We start from the raw sequence: 21,396 nt of genomic DNA, 5'->3' as shown, positions 1-21,396 counted from the left end.
ACACACACACACACACACACACACACACACAACAGCTTGTTTAGGGAATGGGAAGATGGCTGATGCAGGGTAACTGGCAGAAGTTGAGGTTGCTGGGGCTACACAGTGAGTTATAGGCCAGTCTGAATTACAGTATGAGACCCTATCTCAAAAAAAAAAAATCAACCAAAACACAAAAACAATAAAAGATGTAAAATGAGGTCAATCAATTTGTTCTTGGTCAAAGACGTTAAGATAATACAGTAAGATATACAGTTTTTTCTCTCCCCCCCCCCCCCTTAGACAGTCTCTCTACATAGCCCTGTAGCTGTCCTAGAACTCACTATATAGTACAGGCTGTCCTAGAACTCACTGAGATCTACTTGCCTCTGCTTCTGGAGTGCTGGGATTAAAGGTGTGTGCCTTTATTAAAACTTTTTTTAAAAAAAGATTTATTTATTTATTTATTTATTATGTATACAACATTCTGCCTCCATGTATACCCACATGCCAGAAGAGGGCACCAGATCTCATTACAGATGGTTGTGAGCCACCATGTGGTTGCTGGGAATTGAACTCAGGACCTCTGGAAGAGCAGCCAGTGCTCTTAACCTCTGAGCCATCTCTCCAGCCCTTTATTAAAACTTTTTACATTCATTTATTTGTGTAGATGTGTGTTGGTATGTATACCACAGTACATATGTGGAGATCAGAGGATAACTTATGGGAGTTGGTTATCTCCTTTTCCATGTGGGTTCCAAGAATCAAACTGAGGTCTCTAGACTTGGTGGCAAGTGCCTCTACCAACTAAGCTATCTTGCAGGATCAAAATACAGTTATCATTCTTTTGTCTAGTCTATAAACAAAGCCTTGAATGCCAACTATGTTTAATACTTGTATTGGTAACCTGTCAGAATCAGGCAGAATGACCCTAGCCTCTTAGATCATATATTAAGAAGAGTTCTGAGCATTTTTTTTTCAACCGCAACCACCTAACTTTATTGGAAAAGTGCTTCTGAGTAAGAGTTATCCCACTGACTGCATAAAATGTAGGTAAACAGGACAGATCATCAGGGTTTGATCTTCAGATCTGTTTTATTGTCTTTTCCTTGTCTGATTTTTAAAGAGCTGAACAGCACTACATTCCCACATAGCCAACTATACTGTGAATGAAGGGCAAACTCATAGGAAAAATAATCCCTATGAGTTATTCTTTCTGTCATTATGTTCAGAGGACTTCCACAGAAAGAACTTTTTTTTCCTATTTAATATATTTCACCCTTCTTAATTGTTTCATTTAGCAGATCAACTGAAGAATCTTGAAAAACCAAAGGTACACAATGCTGATTAATTCAGAACTACCAGATAATGATGAGGCTACTACAGCATAAAAAAGTAACAATGCCCTTGTAATTTGCATAGCTTGGACAATAATGCATACCACTCAGTTAAGTGAGCTTTTGGAAACATACTGGGAAAAAGAACAGTCTGGAGTGGGAGTGAATGGGGTGGAGCACAGCTTAGTGGTGGAGTGCTCACCTAGTATTTGTGAGAACTTGGGCTCAATCCCCAGTAGTACAAAAAAAATTTAAAAATCCCTTTAAAAAAAAAAAGCAGTCTGATGTTGAAATCATAAGGTGAATAAGAAGGACTCTAGAAAGGCTTCTAGAAAAAGAGGCTCCTAAATTGTGTTGACTATATAAAATGAATAAAATATAGTTGAGTGTATACTTCAATGTTTACGTAATAAAATTTAATACTCATAAGTATGGCTGAGGAGCATTTGATAGCAAAAGAGTAAGATGAAGACTCAAAACATCCATCATTTTATTTCTGCACTGTGCAAGCCAACTAAAATGCATCCGATTTGGTCATTTGGTCACGATTTGAGCTACTTGAAGGTCTTCAAAAGTGAGTCAGGACGGACTGTACACTGGCAGGACAATTAGTGAATCTCAGTATAAAAGCAGGGGCAACAGTTCAAAATGCAGGAAAAGAATGACATTGTATAAAACATGAGTTGATGCCTGGGTTGAGGAGAGGACCGATTCCCAAAAGTTATTTTCTGACCTCCATACAAGTGCCATAACATTGTAAGCATATGTATACACACACACACACACACACACACACACACACACACACACACTTTAAAAACGTAATAAAAAATAAAGATTAGGTGGTGTGGGAAGATGGCTCAATGGTTAAAACACTTGCCATTCAAGCAAGAGGACAGGAAGGAGATCGGATCCCCGAAATCACATAAATGCCAGGTGGACATAATACCCATTCCATAATTTCAGTCTCAGAAGATGGTTTCCCTGGATCTAGCTGTCTAACAGGAACTAGCTCTATCAGTCAGCTCTCGGTTTGACTGAGAGACCCTACTTAAAAGAATAAAATGGAAGAGTGATAGGAAGATTTACAATATTAATCTTGGGCCTCTACATGCATGATCACACAGTATGTACACCGCACAGGTGCGTGTCTACATACATGTCACACACCACATAAACACATGTGAAAATGACAGAAAAAATAAGCTAAGATGGAGAACCACTGAGAAAGATACCTCGTGTCCTCTGACCTTTGCATGAAAATGCACATATATGCACATGTATCACCCCCACGCTCATATACAAGAACACAGTACACACATGCAAAAAAGGGGATAGAGGGTTTCAATGCTGCAATCACAAAGCATTCAATTCTAGGCATGGGCTTTCTGAGTGCAGCACTTAGATACTGAGCTGGTTTCCTCTTCATGAAGCTGACCGTAATACCAGTTCAAGGAAGGAATAAGAAACAATGATAATTGACGGCAGTTATGACATTCAGGCTGAAAAGAGATGAATGGATGTGAAAGGATGCAGAGAAGACCTGATGACTTATTCTATAAGATATAAATAATTCTTAAGACAAAGATATGCTGAGGATAGGTAAAACTTTAAAAAATAATCTACATATAAAATATTACCACAATCTACTATTTATTTATTCTAGTGTGTGTGAACCTGCATGATTACATATGTACCATGTATGTATAGGAGTCTATGAGGCCAGAAGACAGCACTGGCTCCTGTGGAACTGTATCTATAAGCCACCGTGTCAGTACTAAGAACTGAACTTGGATCCTCTATAAGAGCACTAAGAGCTCTTAATTGCTAAGTCATCTTTACAGTCCCTGCTTTATTTAGTTTTAAAATAATGTTATGGATGTTATTCCCACATCCAAAAAAATAATATGGTACTATTTTCCCTACAGAAGGAAAAATTATGATAGTTTGCATAAAATGTATTATTCAAAGAATCAATAGCGACTATTTAAGAATTTTGTAGACAATAAACAACTAATATATAACAGTGTACTTCAATATATTTTCTTTGCCTTTTCCCTTAAGTATATATAAATATATATTTTATTTAAATACTTTATTTAATCTAGTATATTAAGAATATTATTCTATCAATTTATAACCACATTACAAATATTAATAAGACTTTATATCTTTACTCTGTCTCATAGGACTATATTTAATTTTACAACTCCTTTATTATTATAATTCATATGCCATAAAAATTACCCTTTTTAAAGTATATAAGTCAAGTTTTTGTGTGTGTGTGTATTCAAAAAGGTCAAGTGGGTGTAGTAGTAGCTCATGCCTGTGATCCTAAAACTTGAGAGGTCCCAAAATCTAAAAAGAGAGCAAGCTTTATAAACCATCACCACAGCCTAGTTCTAAAACTCCTTCACTTCTATGATTCTTTTCATACACACAGTAATAAAACATAAAACATGGATTTCTGTTTTGGCTTCTGTAGCCTTTTGGGGGGGGGGATTTACCAATGTGGTAGCATGTATCATTATTTGATTTCTTCTTATGAGTAATAATGTGTTATTATATGGATTGCACAGTTTTTATATCTGTTCTTCAGGGGATAGTTAGGCTGTGGCTACTTATAGCTATTATAAATAATGATGTTATAAACTTTTTTATGCATTTTGTAAAGGCATGTTTTCCACTGGTTATATCCACAGAAGTAGAATTGTTAGACCAAATGGAAACTCAAAATTTACCTTTGGAAGAACTATCAAACTATTTTTTAATGGCTGTATCACTTACATTCCCATCAGCAATACATGAGAGTTTCAGCTTCTACACATCTTCAATAATACTTACTACTGTCTCCCTGTTTTGATTATACCTATCCTACAAGCAGTAATGCATCATTTTGATGTGAGCTTCCCTAAGAGCTGATACTGAGCGTCTTTCTTCTCAGGTACAAAAGCACCACTGCTTACCTTCTCTAGAAAACCCTCATTAAGGAGTTTATTTGATTGATTTTTAACTAGCTATCCAAAAGTCTAATGGAAACTACTATGATATTTTAAGATCTTAGAATGAAATTCCTTTAAAATTAGTAGATGTTTAATACAAAATATACAAAACATTAGACAATTCAGAAGAATGGAAGTAGATTGGTTGTAGAATTAAAGAGCTCTATGCTAGCAGATATCTCAGGGTATTCTCTAGCAGCAGTGCTTGTATCTTTGCAAAGGGGCAAAAACACTCTTTGCACAATTAGCAAAACACCTGGCAAAATCATAACATTGGAAACATTTTCTTTCCACATCACTAGCTTCTGAACTCTTATATTGGAGGGAAACATCTGATGTCCGTTGTACTTATTTAGTATGTTTGGTGGCAAATGCTATCCTTAAATGGGCATGAGTTTGAAACATTTATCTTTAATTATAAAGTGAAAGTTGTACCTCTCTCCCCCATTGAAGGCAAGGAGAAATATCTTTTCTTGGGATAAGGGGGATATTATCTAAAGAATGTGCTATATATGGGTGTCTGCATTATCCTCTTGAACAAGCCTTTTCTCCTGGGTGGGATAAACTGGACTCTTTAGTACTTAGTTCTGCTACAAGTCTATTTCTAAGGGTTACCATAGACTGAGGAGTATTTCTTTTTATATCATTCTTTCATTCTTTCAAGTTAGACTCTTGATAACAATTTCTGCCAAGTCTGTTCCCTTCTACAGGTATCTACCAATCTCTATTCTTAAATACTATTCTTCAAAGAATTATATCTAACTTTATTCTTTTGTCCTGCACACCAAGATGCTAAATTTCAGATTTTCTAGGCTATGTACCATTGAGTTATATCTATTCTGCTCTCAAACTGACTTAAAGGAGTAGTTGGTACTTGTAATGTTGTACCACAAAATTATTTTCTGATATCTGTTTTAACATGTTATAATTACCTCTGGTAAATTATAATGGTAAAGCAGTAATGTATTTATATATGCTTATATTATATATTCATGTACATAGGAACACAAATATACTCTTTATTAAAAGATGTATTATTGTAGGGTGATTCTATTACAGATTTAACTCTGTATGGATGGCCAATGAAAAGAAAGAGAAAAGACGGATATGAGTCTGTAAGCACCAGGAGAAATGGCTATAATTGTCTTCCTGGAATACAAAAGCAAAGTGGATATAAAATTTGAAATTTTTCAGTTTTGAAGTTTTTCAGCTTATATGCAATAAAATCAACGTCATTATTTTACTCCTAAGGGAGACTCTTATGCTGGCCAATATGTCACAGTAAACAGTTTGTCAGACTGGTAGTCTAAAATGACCATGACAAACACATATCTAAGTAATTAATGCACTGTCAAGCAATTTCCATATGAGTAACAGCAGGCCATAGAGGAAGTGCTGCTGATTAGTTCTGCATGTCAGACTCCAAGATACGAAAGAAAGCACGGATGTCTGTGGGTAAGGTTGGCACAAATGTGTTCCTCATTATTTTACCAATCATGAAAGCAAACAATCCTCAATTCCAGGGTGCATTGTAGAAGCATTTGGAATCTTTTAAAAAGCAAAAACAAAATAAAATAAAAACAAACAAACCCACCACCACCACCAACAACAAAAACCCCACTGACGTATTTTATAAGTGTCAGTCTTTTTTATGAAAGGTAAATTTTATGGTTAGTTAGAATTGAAAACCACTGGTTTGAACAACGAACATTTCCCAGTCTTTCTTAAGTGTACAAGAAACTGTTTAATTTGGAAAAGTACTTATATAGACCATATAGAAGACATCAGGTACAATAGAAACCAATATTAGCTGATCCCGACAGCATGATACTTAAGAAAGGGGTTAACATCTATCTGGTGTTTAAAAGACTTTTAAGATTTATTTATTTTATGTGTATGAGTGTTTTGTCTGCATATATGTTTGTGGAACACATATATGCACAGGCCATATAAGGGCATCAAATACCCTGGAACTAAACTTACAGAGGTTGGCTGTGAGCCTCAATGTGGGTGCTGGGAACTGAGCCTGGGTTCTCTGGAAGAGCTCAACTGCTGGCCATCTCTCCAGCCCCAGTATCTTTTTATACAGGATTTAACATAGTCTTCACTTTATTTTCCAGAGTATTTATTTAATCATACAAGGTATGATCATTTGATTAAATATCTCTTATGTTAACATATTTGTTTGACTAGAACTGGTCAAGTGCCACAGTAACAAGAGGATAAGGAAGGTTATACAGAAATATCCGGCTACTGCCTTAGTTCAACTATGCTTTCTGGGTGTCTTGGCATAATTTTTAGTGTCAGGATTCTTTCAGAGCTGAGCTCAAAGCTAATACGAATGGTGCAGCTGCGACTGCATTGTGTTATTGACAAGGCCAACTCAGATCATTGTGCTCTGGAAGTGAGAACACTAAGCTGAACGAACGTATGGCCCAGAAAACAAGCAGCTCTCTCTAGTCAAGGCCAAGTAGATGGTATCATCTAAGCAGAAGTCACACACAAATCCTAAAGATCATCAGTCACTTTATGATAGGATGTAAAGAAGCCTGTTTTAAAAACATAATTTCTACTATATATGAAACAACTATTTACAGCTTTAAGACATGTTTGTTTCCTTTTTGAATTAAATTTAAGTAAAGATAACTTATTTTAGTCAGTTGTTCCTCATTTCTGCCATAAAATCACTTAAATATCATTTGAGGAATATAAAACATACAAAGGAAGTTTTATATAGAGAAAAGCACAAATATGCCAAGGCAAAAATATATCCTAGAAAAAAAAAGATCTTTTTCAAGAAACAAAAACTATTCAAATGATTATAATTGAAGAATCGGACAAAACTCACAACTACCAAAAACATTGCGAGCTTATACATATGCATTATCTAAAGGACTCAAGAGAAATATTTCAAGAAACAAATTACTAAATAAAAATTCTAACTAGTTTCAATTTTCAAATATAAATATATACAGAATGTACTTTAGACATATATCCCAAATGTTAATTAAAAATTCTCTTAATTAAGAAAAAAACCCATTTTGCACAGAGACACTAATTTCAAATAATCTTTTATGAAATGTTTACTTATAGCAAAAGTTTATTACATTAATTTACCAGAGATATCAGTCTTACCAAGAGACTACATGTGAGAAAAACTCATTTTATTTGTATCCTTGTATAATTGATGTCTCTTATCCACTAAACAACTATTGATCAGATGTTTGCTATGTATAAGGTACTGTATGAAGCAACTGGGGTAGTTACAAAGATAATCAGAATAGGAATTTACTGTTAAATGAGAGACAGAGATGGCAAACTAAAAGAGGAAAATGAGGAGGGAATATAATCAAAATACATTATATACATGATAATTTTGTCAAACAATAAATAAAAATGTGTTATTTATGTAGCATGAAATAGACCTTTCTTGACAATAAGTTTTATAAAGATCACCTATTTTCAAGATGTAAAGTAATCTCTAATGATATATAATACACCCAGTTATACTTTAAAAAATAAGAAAACAAATATAATCTCATATTTTTAATAATGTGCAATTATTATCAGAATATCAGTGTCAACTTCTATATACTACATTACTCTGAAATATGACAGGTCCAAGGCTACTAGAACATATTAGCTATTTGTCTTTTTCTTTTAGGGGAGCTGATAAAAAACTGAGTTCTTTTCTGATGGTTAATTTTAGAAAAATGTCTAGGTGAGGGCTTTTGAGTGGTTAATTCTCCTAGAAATAAGTGGCTTTGTGACTGTAACTGTAAAGTTAAAGAGTCTTCTTTCCCTCATTATTTCTATGTTTATCAAACAAATACATGGTTTCTAAGCACTTCTCTTTCATAATTTTGAAACTTCTATTTACAAATGGTTAGTTTTATTAAGATAACACAAATCAGTTGTGATTTATTATTCAAATAAGCAAAATTACAGTTCTAATTAATTAAACTTTAAAAAGTATGAACCCAAATTGCACACATAATTTAAAGCTATTTTTCATTGTTACCATAATGTAGAGAGCTATTCTCATTGGGGACTTTAAGAAAGGAAAGTACCATTTCATTTCAGTTAGACAATGTAAAAATCTTAAATTGGAACTCAATACAGTCATCTGTATCAATGAATTCTCTGTACATGGGTAGTTTTAAGTGTAATTAATTGGTATATAATATACTCAGCTACACCTTGAAAAAAATAGCAAAATGAAAGAATATCTCATTTTTTTCTTAATAATTCAGGATCACTGTTATCACAGTGAATTGCTGTATAATACACCTTAAAGTATGATGATGTCCTTCAGAAGTGCTGTGTTAAGGTGTCTGTTGCTATGATAAAACACCATAACCAAAAGAAACTTGGATAGCAAAGAGTTTATTACATCATAGTCCATCACAGAGGGAAATAAGGAGAGGAGCCTGAAGGCAGGAGCTGATGCAGAGTTCATGGAGGGGTGCTGTTTACTGGCTATCTCAATTTGTTTTCTTATACACCCTAGGACCACCAGCCCAGACATGACACCACCCATAATGGGTTAGGCTCCCGGCATCAATCAATAATCAAGACAGTACTCCACCAACCTGCTTAAAAGTCAATCTTATGGAGGCATTTTCTAAATTAAGATTCCCTCTTCCCAGATATGTTAAGTTGAAAAACAAAACAAACAACCCAGCACAACTACTAATACAAGTTAAGTTATATTGGTTTCTGCTTTGTTTAAAAAAAAAAAAAAGAAGAGTGAAAGAAACACGCTTTTATTTTTTATTCACAAAAAGTAAAACATATGTACCTGTCTCTATAGAATTAAGAAACTTAGTATGACATTACATCCGATGCTATTAAAGAGTTGTCACATCATGATTACAAGATTAATGAAGCACTCACTTGTAGGCTATAGAAACCTGTAAAGCTCTGAAAGGTTCTTACAGAAACAGATACCCACAAACTCTACCCACTGTTAATGTAAAAGATGTTAAGTATATTGTTCTTCAGAGTTAACAGAAATAAAATATCTACTTGTGTTGACTAACACATCTATCATACATCTAAAAAAGGTTCTACTTAGAAGCATCTCAACCTGACAGTATTGGAATAAGAACATATTAGTTTGGCTACATTACGAGGGAAAAGTTTTTTTCCCCAAATACAACAGTTTATTTCTATCTTATACTCATCATTGTACTTAGAATAATGACCAATCTATTGAAGCAATTCTCTTTAAATATGCCTTCTATAACACTGCAGACGTTCATATGTTTACAAAACAGGTCCATTTCTTACCCAGTACTCAAAGAGAAGAGATGACTCAATATCTGAGTCACTTAAGGCTGGCAAGATGGCTCAGTAGGTTATGGCCATGCAAGCCTGATGACCTGAGTTCAATTCCTAGAATCCATATAGAAGTAGAAGAGAACAGACTCCACAAAGCTGTCCTCTGACCTCCACGTGTGCACTGTAGTGAATGTGTGCACACACGCACGCATGCACACACACACACACACAAATAATAAATTTTAAAATAATAAAGTATAAGAAATATGAGTTTTGCAATGAGATCAAAAGGCTGCACCTAGTAGCCAGCTATATGCTCCACTATAGTCCTCCCATCTCAGTATGCTTTTGGCAAACATTTATATTTATTATAATATCAATATAATTTTAGCTAATAACTAGATTAAAGGACACCTGTAAAGATTTGCACTCTATAATTCAGAAAAATTCAGATTTAAAGTACTTAGTTTTTTTTTAAATAGTCCACAAGCAAAAATAATATTCCTTAAAATCTAATAGATCTCATACTGGACATGATTCACAGTTAATAGAAATATATACTTTTATCTTCAGTATTGTAATGTAATTCTTAAGGAACAAAATGTTTGATTTACTTTAACTCTGAAAACAAAAGATATATATATAGGAAAGCAACACTTACTGGTACTTTGAAAGGAGAGGTATTCGCAGTGTCCATGGAGTTGGGTTTCTCTGATGTGCTGGTCCCTGAGATGCTCCGTCTGCGGGGGGACCTTTCTGCTGGCACCTCTGGAAAAGTAGAGGAAAGAGAAACATCATGAAGTATCCAAAATTTCAGACTTTCCCTAAACTATAAAATTGCTTTTTTTTTTCACATAAAAGAGCTTTTTTTTTTTTTTTAAGGTCTGTTACATTTTAATCTCAATATGCTTTAGTTATCTTTGTGATGTTTAACCTATGGAGACAAAGAAACTTGGTCAGGGTTAAAACTCTATTCTAAGAAACAACTGGTGTTTTCATCTGTGCATGTATAAGAAGTAATTTTTCCAAGTTATAATATGTTTAAGGTTTTCAGGCTCACGTAATAATTATATCTTGTACCATATGGCTCTACTTTTCTATCAGCCATTTAGAAGTTAAGTGAGTCAGAAATTTCTCATATTTTTGTGAACCAGAAATACGAGTGTTGTGCATAATTTGACATGCTTACAAAAAGGTCAAAGTTCGGTTCTGTACAGATGATTCATCAGAGTGTAGCAAAAGCTATGAGAAGACTGAAAGGTGCTGCAGGATAAAAGAATGTACATGCCTATGCAGATATAAAAATAGAGCCGCTTCTCCTTGTTCTGGCTATATGACCTTACTCACATCTTCCTCTGAAATCACAGATCTGTTCAAATGACCTAACAAGATTAGGATTCTGCAAATGATGTGATCTCTAATTTAATAGCTATACACCACATGAATATTACATTTAAAGGTTTCTTTTCATACACATAAATCATATACACATGCACACATGCATACGCAGATATTTATGCATATTATACCTTTATCACAACTGCTTCCCATCTCCACTTCAACTGACAGACAGATAAGAATCCAGCTTCTCAGATAACATTAGATAATCTCAACATGGACAAGAAAAAAAAAAACATCCTAAAAAAAGTATTCTGTGTTATCTTCCAGATCTTAAAAAATAAAGAGTAACCCGTGACTCCGGAGACTGACATTTTGATTCCTGCTGTTCTGCCTTTAAAAGATAGATGCAGTTTAAACTTCCATTTCTGGCCTCCTGGCCCCTGGGATCCGTGCTACTTCCACTTAAGAGAAAGCATTTTTTTTCTCGTGCTCCCTCCCTGCCTTGCTCTTCCCCCTCCCTCTCCACAGCTTGCAGAGAGCGAGCGAGAACGAAACACAGGACTGCAGCTATTCATTCAATCAATCGTCTGACTGCACATCCTCATTAGTTACTTTTAGGCTATTAGCAGGCGTCCATCGCCTCCCCTTACTTAGAGAAAATTTCTCTGTATTACACTAATCTGCAGCAGGAAAAAATGACTGACATTTAAATTTGGCTAGTGTTAAAAGGACACCATCTTACACAGACCCAGTAGTGCACGAAAATCAGTGCTGCCTAAGAAAAGCCAACTGGAAGTGCTTACCCTATCACTGTTTGCATGCTGGATACAGGTCTTCTTTCATCTCCTTGTGGCATCTTGACCATTAAGATATTAACCAAATTACAATATTCCTAACGACTGAGAAGTTGATACCGCAGCTTATATGCCTGCAGTAGAAGACAGTTCCATGATATTGCCGTATTTTTAAATTATGACCAATAACTGTGTCTCAGTTTCTCTCTAACCATCAGTGAATAAATCAGTCTTAATGTACGAAGTCATTTTCAGAATTAGGTGCACGTGACTTCTAACATACATCTCTGAGAGATGGCAGTATAATTAGCTCAGATTCATGGGAATGGCGCAAAGGAATTTAAGCAAATCAGCTTGTTGGAGTACACCACACAGCAAGACCTTCAGACTTAAGACATGACTTTAAGGGTGATGTATCCAAGCCAGGTGATTTTAAAGTTGGGGGACAAGAAAGGCAGAGAGAGGAGCTGGTAAGGCAGAACATCTCCTATTTCCTCTGGTAATTATCTATAAAGGTTCTGTAACTTCAAATTAAGGTGCAGTTATTTTAATCTCTGGATAAATGACAGAGAGACTAAACTGGGAGAAAAATAAGTTTAATTAGCTAGGATAAGATGATAGAATAAAATAGTTTCCTCGATATGCAATGTTCAGGTTAATGGAAAAACTGAAACTCATTTCTTCACTGTCTTCCAAACATCTAATTTTAGTTTCAGGCTTATGAACTCGTTAAGCAAATATATTTCAATGCTTTAACTGTTCGAAATTGTACTGGCTAAACTGAGTAACTACATTTCAAAATCCAATAACTATGGTTACTTACTATGCTTTTTTATCTCCATATGATAAAAACAAATCGCTCTTAGTTAAAAGTTGATAGCTCCAGAGAAAATAAATTACTCTTAAAGAGGTAAAGTAACTCAACCAGTGAAAGGAGTACGTTCTATTCCTTATTTTCTCAACCCTCTACAATATAATTTATCTCTTGTTATGGAACAGACCTTTGAATGACCACGTGTTTATTTCTCTCAAGGATTGCTCCCCTAAAGACCAACACTAACTTAGAAAATAGTAGTCTCAACAGGAAACTGGTTGGCAGCTTGCTGGATTAGTAAATTACAGGAAGGCCCAAGTGGTTCTTGCTCTGGACCACTAAAGTGAAACCTTTGCTTTACTAGGACAACTGATGGTAGTTAGCTGGGGCTGAAAAACACTGGGGTGCAATCTTTTTTTAAAAAAAATATTTATTATTTATTATGTATACAATATTCTGTCTGTGTGTGTGTCTGCAGGCCAGAAGAGGGCACCAAACCTCATTACAGATGGTTGTGAGCCACCATGTGGTTTGCTGGGAATTGAACTCAAGACCTTTAGAAGAGCAGGCAATGCTCTTAACCACTGAGCCATCTCTCCAGCCCCCGGGGTGCAATCTTTTAAAAATTATTTTTTCAGGGTCAGCACACAGAGCTGTGGTTCAGAGAGAGCCAAGGCTGAACTTGACAACGTGTGAGAGTCCTCCACAGGTTTGGGTGGCCTGAGAGCTGCAGGATGGAAAGTATCATGGGGAGCATCTGTGGGCTGGCATTGTAAGAGGCTAGCAGAGGATACTGGGGAAGGTGCAGCCAGTTGCAGCTGAGACCAGAACATACTGTAGATGGCAGGACTGTGGGATGACCTTAAGAACAGCAACAGGTGTGGAGTGGATCTGTCTGCACCTACAAGAAAAGCTATGTGTGATGTGGATGGTAATGCTGGAGAAGAGGAGCTGCCCAAGCCCTTGGGAGCCCAGAAGATCTTGTGTGTGTTCCAGATGTTAGACAATGAACTATTTACACTATTGGATGGATTTTGCCTTGATCTGATTTTAACTGTGATCTGGCTTTTCCCTCTTGGAATAAGAAGTATATAACTTTTTATTGTACAGGAGCTCGGATTTTTAAAGAGCCTGAACTTTTCTTTTCTTTTTTTTTCTTTTTTCTTTTTTTGGTTTTTTGAGACAGGGTTTCTCTGTGGCTTTGGAGCCTGTCCTGGAACTAGCTCTAGACCAGTCTAGTCTCGAACTCACAGAGATCCGCCTACCTCTGCCTCCCGAGTGCTGGGATTAAAGGCGTGCGCCACCATTGCCCGGCTAAGAGCCTGAACTTTTATCTTAAATATCCAATGCAAAATGTATCTCTCAATTAGTGATAATAACCAGACATTTTGATGACAAAAAATGATATTGCAATACCAAGCCATCATTTATTATGCATTATTTCAGAGAAATGTTTTTAATGAATTATATCTTCAATCTGGACAATAATCCTTTGGAACTGAAATTATTCTCCCAATTTTACAGACATGGAAACAAGATGTTCTAGTACTCTGCCCATGTCTGCCCAGCAGGCAAGAGGCAAAATGAGGATTAGAACCCACGCAGTCTGCATTTAGAGCCTGTGTTTTTAACCATCAGGCATGCTATCTTGTTCTGTGTGTTTTACATAATAGGCTATCATGGAGGGGGGAAACTATAACTACAGGGACTCTAATTTTCTTATTTGTTTCTAAAAGTAACTCAAACTTTTTTAGCTGTATGTTCACAGTTCTTGGTATTTTAAAGAAAACTAAGGCATACATACTAAGAGTTTACTCTAAACATGACCTATCAAGAAGACTCAATTCTGGAACACAGATGCTGATAAGAATCTCCAAGTCCAAGACACACAGAGCTGAGATACTAAGACAAAGGGGGAGACATATAACTTAATAACAAAATGTAACAGGATAAAAATCCAACAAACAGAAGCCAAGCACTACATAAAGGTGATTTCTTACACACACACACACACACACACACACACACACACACACAAAGGAAAAAAAGCCTTCTAGAAAATAATATCCCCTTTAACACCCGTTGAAACAGGGTTTCTCTGTGTAGCAGCTCTGGCCGTCTTGGAACTTGCTTTGTACACCAGGCTGGCCTTGAACTCACTGAGATCTGTCTGCCTCTGCCTTCCAAGTGCTGGGATGAAAGGTGTCCACCACCAACGTCCTGCCGCCCCTTAACTCTCTTAAAGTAATCTTTGATATATAAAATAAAAGTCTTAGGGTTTGCAACGAATAAGCTCTAAATAAGTGTTATTCAGCCCAAAACGACAATTGCGAGCATTTCAATCTCGTTATAAGATGTTTCTAATCTCATGTTTTTTTTTTTAATTTTATTTATTTATTTATTATGTGTACAATATTCTGTCTTGTGTGTATGGCTGAAGGCCAGAAGAGGGCACCAGACCTCTTTACAGATGGTTGTGAGCCACCATGTGGTTGCCGGGAATTGAACTCAGGACCTTTGGTAGAGCAGGCAATGCTCTTAACCACTGAGCCATCTCTCCAGCCCTCTAATCTCATGGTTTTAGTGAGCTGTATTTGCTGTCAACTCTAGATGTTATCTTTTCAGATGTCTATAGACAGGACTTAAGACCTTTTCTATCCTACCCCCTCTTTGTTGTTGTTTTTTCACTTTTTTTCTTACAAAGGCAAGATGCTGTTATATAGCATAAGCTCATCTCAAACTCTCAGAATTCTGTCACCCTCTGAGTGCTGCAATTACAGGTGTGTGACATTGCACCTGTCCTGTCTTAGGTTTTCCTGACACTGATTCAATAATACGTTTTCTTACTAATAAGCTTTAGAGTAATGTGCATTACCTTATTTAAGTATATGTTCTAAGGTATATACACTGTGTATAACTGGCTCAGTAATATAACTGGAGGTACATGCTTAGATTCACTGAAACAATAATCTCAGTATTCAGTAATAATTTTAAAAATGATTTAGACTTTGATTATGCCAAGGCATTTTAAGAACAGCTTAGTTTCCCCTTAACACATAACCGCCATTAATAGAATCAGTGCACTGAAAAGAGAAAACCCCAGCTATTAGGGAGGCTGAAGCAGGAAGATCATTTCAGCCTAGTCTGAGGACAATCTAGGCTATATAGAGAGATCATCCTCCCATAAAAAAAGGAGAAAGGGGAACAGGGAAGAGAAGTGGTAGTGAAGGGAAGAAAGGAGAGGAGAGAGAATATGAATACCAATGTATAGACCTTTAAATGTAAATATGCCTCTGAGAATAAAATGTACATACAACATAGTGTAACACCAAAGCTATGATGCCAAGCAACAGTAATTAGTGAAGGTAATAGAAATGGAAAAACCATGATGTTGGTTTATTCCTCTTTTTGCATTCAGTCAATATCAAGTCTATCTCTGAAATGGCTATCAGCTTCATTTTAGCCAATCATTAACATCCTATTCTAGGGCTTTTTATTCTATGTAAATTTTGACAGGGATTTCCTACTGAATCTTACCCACTCAGTTTCTGACTACTTAATGTTATCCTGTGCACAATTATAAGATTAATCTCCCCCCAAACACTGCTTTATTTGATGAAATTACTTTTCTACTGATCTTTACACTATCAGGCATTTAAGGAGGGGGTGAAATCAAGCTGTCCTTCTTTACACAGTCCTTCTCTTTAATCAATGATTTGTACGAGTCTGACAATCTGTGGAGACTGGCCACACTCCTTCCCTGGTAACTGTCCTTAGAAGTGTTCCCCCCACTTATCAAATTGTGGATGACCACCAGCTACTTCTATACATACTTCACATGCCTCTCTGTGAATTCATACTGCTTGAGTATATGTTCTTGAGTTTACCCCACCGAACTAAACATTATTACTGACTACACCAGTGTTCTGCAGCCACGGTCTTACACCAGCAGAATTAACTAATGGTCTGCTCTCCACTTCAAACAAAGTAAGTGGTCATCTCAGTTTTAAGTATTTCTTACAACTGTTTTTATAAACCTTTTCCACCCATAATTTCTTCTATTAAATAGAATAAGAGATGATAAATAAGTAACTTTTAAATAAACAACTAAAAATAGTTAAGTATACTGAGTCTGGATCCCCTCGAAGCTCTTTAAAAGACATGTATTTATAATTAAGATTTTATTCAGCTGAATCATAAAGGATGCCATCTTACTATATGGATAAATGGTAAATATTCAGCATTCTTTATGGAATTAACTTTATATTTAACACATTTTAGTTTCCTTATTTTGAAAAGAAATTGATTCTACCATCTTGACAAGTTTAATAGTCAGCCTTAATGTTCATTAGCTTGAATGATCAGTTATAATTGAGTCTTGGATGAATAAGCTTCATGAAGGTTAGGTATAAAAGGTTAAGTATATTTGAAGGCTTTGCTGTCTATACATCATTCATTTAAAATTTTATAAAATCCAAAATTTTATTAAGTAGACTAAATATAAATTAGTCATGTTTAATTTTTGGTATTTTATTATTTAAGTTTCATTTTCTTTAAATATCTACCCAATTTTTTAAATTTTAGTTTTATAATTGCTCATTCCATTAGGAACTTCTTTGAAAGAACACCTTCTGTCCCCACTCCTCCCTTCCTCAATAAATTCCCTAAACAAAAGAAGTAATATTCAAAAAGAAATCCACGGGAACCAACAAACTATGAGATAACAATATTATTCAACTGCTATGTTTAGGTTTTAGCAAAGTTCACAGGGATTATGGGCTATTTATATTTTGTTTATTTTACATTTTCAAATATATTCTTGTAAAGACTTTTATGATGGTCTCCAGTTTAAAAAAAATACTTTGTTTCTTCTAGGTAGTGGTGGTGCACTCCTTCCATCCCAGCAGTTGGGAGGAAGAGCTAAGCAGATCTCTGTGAGTTCTAGGCCAGCCTGGTCTACAAAGCAAGTTAGAGGACAGCCAGGGCTGTTACACAAAGATAACCTGTCTTGATAAATCAAAATAAAGCCAGGTGATGGTGGTGCATGCCTTTAATTCTAGCACTCGGGAGGAAGAGGCAGGCGGATCTCTGTGAGTTCGAGGCCAGCCTGGTCTACAAGAGCTAATTACCAGGACAGGCTCCAAAGCTATAGAGAAACCCTGTCTCAAAAACAAACAAACAAACAAACAAACAAACAAACCTGTCTTTCATTCTGTTTGTGTCTGTGTATGAGTACACAGTACCTGAGTGTAGTGCTCACTGAGGTCAGGGATGTCACATCCCATGGAGCTGAAATTATAGATGACTGTGAGCCACAAGGTACAGGTGCTGTAACTTTGATTCAGTACTCTGCAAGAGCTAAATATAACTCAGAAAACAATAGCACACAACTCTTTTTGTTCTTAACCACAGAGCATCTTTCTAGCCCAGAGACTCCAACTTTTAAGTCTTTAATTTTCTATAATTATTTCCTTCTACCGTATTAACAGTTTGTTTGTGTTTTCTATTTTGATCAAATCTTGTGATTTGATGCTACTTTCTTTAGATTTTTAAGGCATCAATTCATGGCTTTATTAATTCTATCTTATTTATTTATACTTTCTAGTTCTTTACTATCTGTCTCATCTTCATTATATATATATATATATTTTTAAACTATCTTTGATGCTATTTATCCTTTCTCTAAATTAGTGAATTAAATACTTAGCTCACTAATTTTTAAACTTTTCTTTTTCAGTATAATTACAACTGGCTGTAACAATAGGCTGAACTACAGAGTGAGTTCCAGGACAGGTTCTAAAGCTATACAGAAAACCCGTGTCTCAAAAAAACAAAACAAACAAACAGACAAAACGAAATGAAAACAGTAATGGAAATAAGCTTAACTTACAGCTTTCACAGTATTACTACCAACTACCTGTAGCAATATTAGAAGGTATGATTTGTCTTAACTTGAAGTTGTCAAATCCAGTGGTCTTCCCTGGTGTTTCTTTGGCATTTACAATCACTGTCACTCCTGGCCACACTGCTGGCCTTTCCTCCCTTTGCTCAGTAGTACCATCCTGGCTCCCTCCTAGGTTTATGGTCCATCTACTCTGAATCTTCTCTTCTTCCCCACCTATCACTAAGCCAGTGTTCTTCAAAGTTACTACCATCCCTCTATGTTTCCTATTTGTCTCTTCTTGTCAGTCTGTCAACAGTAGGTATCACTGTAGATGTTTTTGAATGCCCACCATCTTCCTTCTGTAGGCTTCCAAATCTTGATTTTACCTGCTAGACAATTTTCAATAATCAGATATATGTTTGCTCAGATGTGTACTTATCATGATATATTATTTGTGTTTTAATGAATAAACTTTGCCTGAAGATCAGAGGGCAAAGCAGCCATGCTAGTCAGCCATACAGACCAGGGAGTAGTGGCACACCTTTAATCCCAGGACTTGGGAGACAGAGGCAGACTAATTCCTGTGAGTTAAAGGCCACCCTGGGCTACACAAAATTGAATCTGTCTAAAAAAGAAATAGAGCTCACAAAAGGTGATCCCAGCACTTAGGATCCCACACCTTTAATCCCAGCACTAGGGAGGTGGAGACAGGAGTGATATGGCTGGGCTGAGAGAGGAATATAAATGGGACCAGACAGGAACTCAGTGGAGTGAGAAGTGTGGAGTCTTCAGGATTCCTGGACACAGGAATGCCCATTTTCAGTAGAGGTTAAGACCCAGTTGTTGGCTGCTTTGTTTTCTTGATCTTCAGGTTGAACCCCAATATCTGTCTCCATTATTTGTGCTACATGTACCACCTATCTGAAAGTCAACACAAAACTCCTCATCTTCTCTTACACACTGGCTCCTTTCTCAACTTGATCTCTGTTAACAGTACCATTCTCCTTCCAAATTCAAAACCTGACTCATTTTAGTCTTCTAATTTTCCATCAACTGTGCCAACATAATCTTTTAATATCTCTCCACCTTTTAATTCTCCGTTTTTAACTCAAGATATGCAAAAATTCACTTGTTTTTAAGAGTTTTCGAGTTGATGGGAAGATAGGTGATTCAGTCTACTTTCCACAGGCATTTACAGGCAGGTAAGATAGTTTAGCAGGTAAAGGCACTCACTGTGTAAGCTTGAGTTTGAATACTAGAGCCATCTTTTAAAAAAGCCCAAAAGTCAGATGCAGTAGTATAAGTGTATAACTCCAGCACTCCACAGGAAAGGATGAATTCCTGAACTTCCTCTGTCTCTAGAATGTAGGAATGCGTGTACATATGCACATGCATCCATACACTAATAACATATTTTAAAAGTCCTTCTAGGGGCTTTTGTAATTTACTTCTTTAAAAAGTTGATTACAAATATATTAGATTTATTAGACTTACTCATTTTATTTTATGTGTGTTTTGCCTGCATATATGTCTGTGTACCATGTGTGTACTTGGTGCCTATAGAGGTCAGAAAAGGACATATCAGATCCCCTGAGACTGAAGTTATATACAGATGGTTGTGAACCACCATATGAACACTGGAAATTGAACCCAGGTTCTTTGCAAGAACAAGTGCTCTTAACTGCTGAGTCATCTTTTAAGTCCCTTATAACCTACTTTTAATGATAAATAATCAAAACAATAATATAATCAAGAGGGCTGAGAACAGGAACCCTTATTTTACATCTGACTTACTGTAAAAGTATTCAAACTGGCCTAACTGCTTTTGGTCTTTTCCTTCCTAATACTAGTTTTAGACTTCTATTTTCTTAAAAGTTTCATGGTAGTACACACATCCAGTTCCATCATTTGGGAAAGAAGGGCAGGAAGATCAAGAGTTTAAAGCATAGGGTACAGGAGATCCTATTTGAAAAACATATTTTGAATGTACATTTCTTGGTCAAATATTTTTAATTCTTCCCATCAGCTTTCAGGATAAAACTCTCATTCAGTCATTAATTATCCTGTCATGTAAAGTTTTACAGTAAGCACTAAATACTCTTCATTATCTTTCATTACTTCTCTACATAAACCCCATTCCTTTTAAGTCAGTTTATTGACTGGACTTGAAAACAATTTAATATTCTGTATGACAGTTTTCATACAAGAAAACCTGTTTTAATAAATACCCATTTGATCCTTTTGAGATTCATAATAAATCCTCTCAGTTCAGCATTCATAAAAAAAAAAAAAATGAGTTCTCCTCCCTTCAAATGCCCAAAGCAATTTTCACCTTAATAAATAATTTCACAATTAGGTACTGTTTTTTGTTGTTGTTGTTGTTGTTTGTTTAGGCTGTAGTTGTCTTGATTTATCATTGAATTGTTCTAATATAACTTGTTCACAGTTTATATTTTCTCCCTAGCCAGAATCTATGCTTTTCCAGCAGTTTTATCTTGTACTTCTTTGTGTTCAGCACCTAACAGTGTCTTAAACACTATTTCTTTGAGCTCTGCTCCAGGAGAAACAGAGCATATACAGTGGCAAGAAAGGAAAGCACCTGCCCCGAAATAGGGAAAGTCAATGGGTTTAGTAGGCAGAGAGATTTTAAAGTCCCACTGAAATGAACAGTGGAATGTTGGGGGAAATGCCAAAGTTTCACAGTAGGTTGATCTTTGTGTGATAGTTGCTATGAAAATCATGGACGTTTTGAGAAAAAATAATGAACGGGTATAGTTATGAAGTTTCATCAATGAAGTAGTTTGTCAAATTAACAAACACACCTGAACATCACTGCCTAGAAATGATACACTAGAGTCTAATCAGCACAAAGAACTTCTCTTGAATATTTTCTAGACAGAAATTTGATTTAAAATCCCCAAGAAAGAAATCATAGTTTGACAGGCTTTCTGACAGAAAATCT

General features: G+C 35.7%; 1 protein-coding gene across 5 annotated transcripts in view; it reads right to left on the bottom strand.

Moving 5' to 3' along the window:
* Positions 1 to 21,396, bottom strand: part of Rasal2 (RAS protein activator like 2) — a 284,658-nt gene that overhangs the window by 90,361 nt on the left and 172,901 nt on the right. For 4 of the 5 annotated variants that reach the window (XM_041662766.1, XM_041662768.1, XM_041662767.1 and 1 more), the window contains one exon: positions 10,263 to 10,369. In XM_041662766.1, coding sequence (XP_041518700.1) covers positions 10,263 to 10,369 — 107 coding nt within the window. Of the gene's footprint in view, positions 1 to 10,262; positions 10,370 to 11,130; positions 11,378 to 21,396 lie in introns of those variants that run through there. The other variant, XM_041662770.1, reaches the window with a different exon arrangement.

Source organism: Microtus oregoni, unplaced genomic scaffold (assembly GCF_018167655.1).
Source record: "Microtus oregoni isolate MIOR12 unplaced genomic scaffold, Mior012 000013F_ref0000133, whole genome shotgun sequence".
NCBI classification, from domain to species: Eukaryota; Metazoa; Chordata; class Mammalia; order Rodentia; family Cricetidae; genus Microtus; species Microtus oregoni.
Note: the sequence above shows the minus strand (reverse complement) of the source record. Positions and strands in the feature narration are given on the sequence as shown.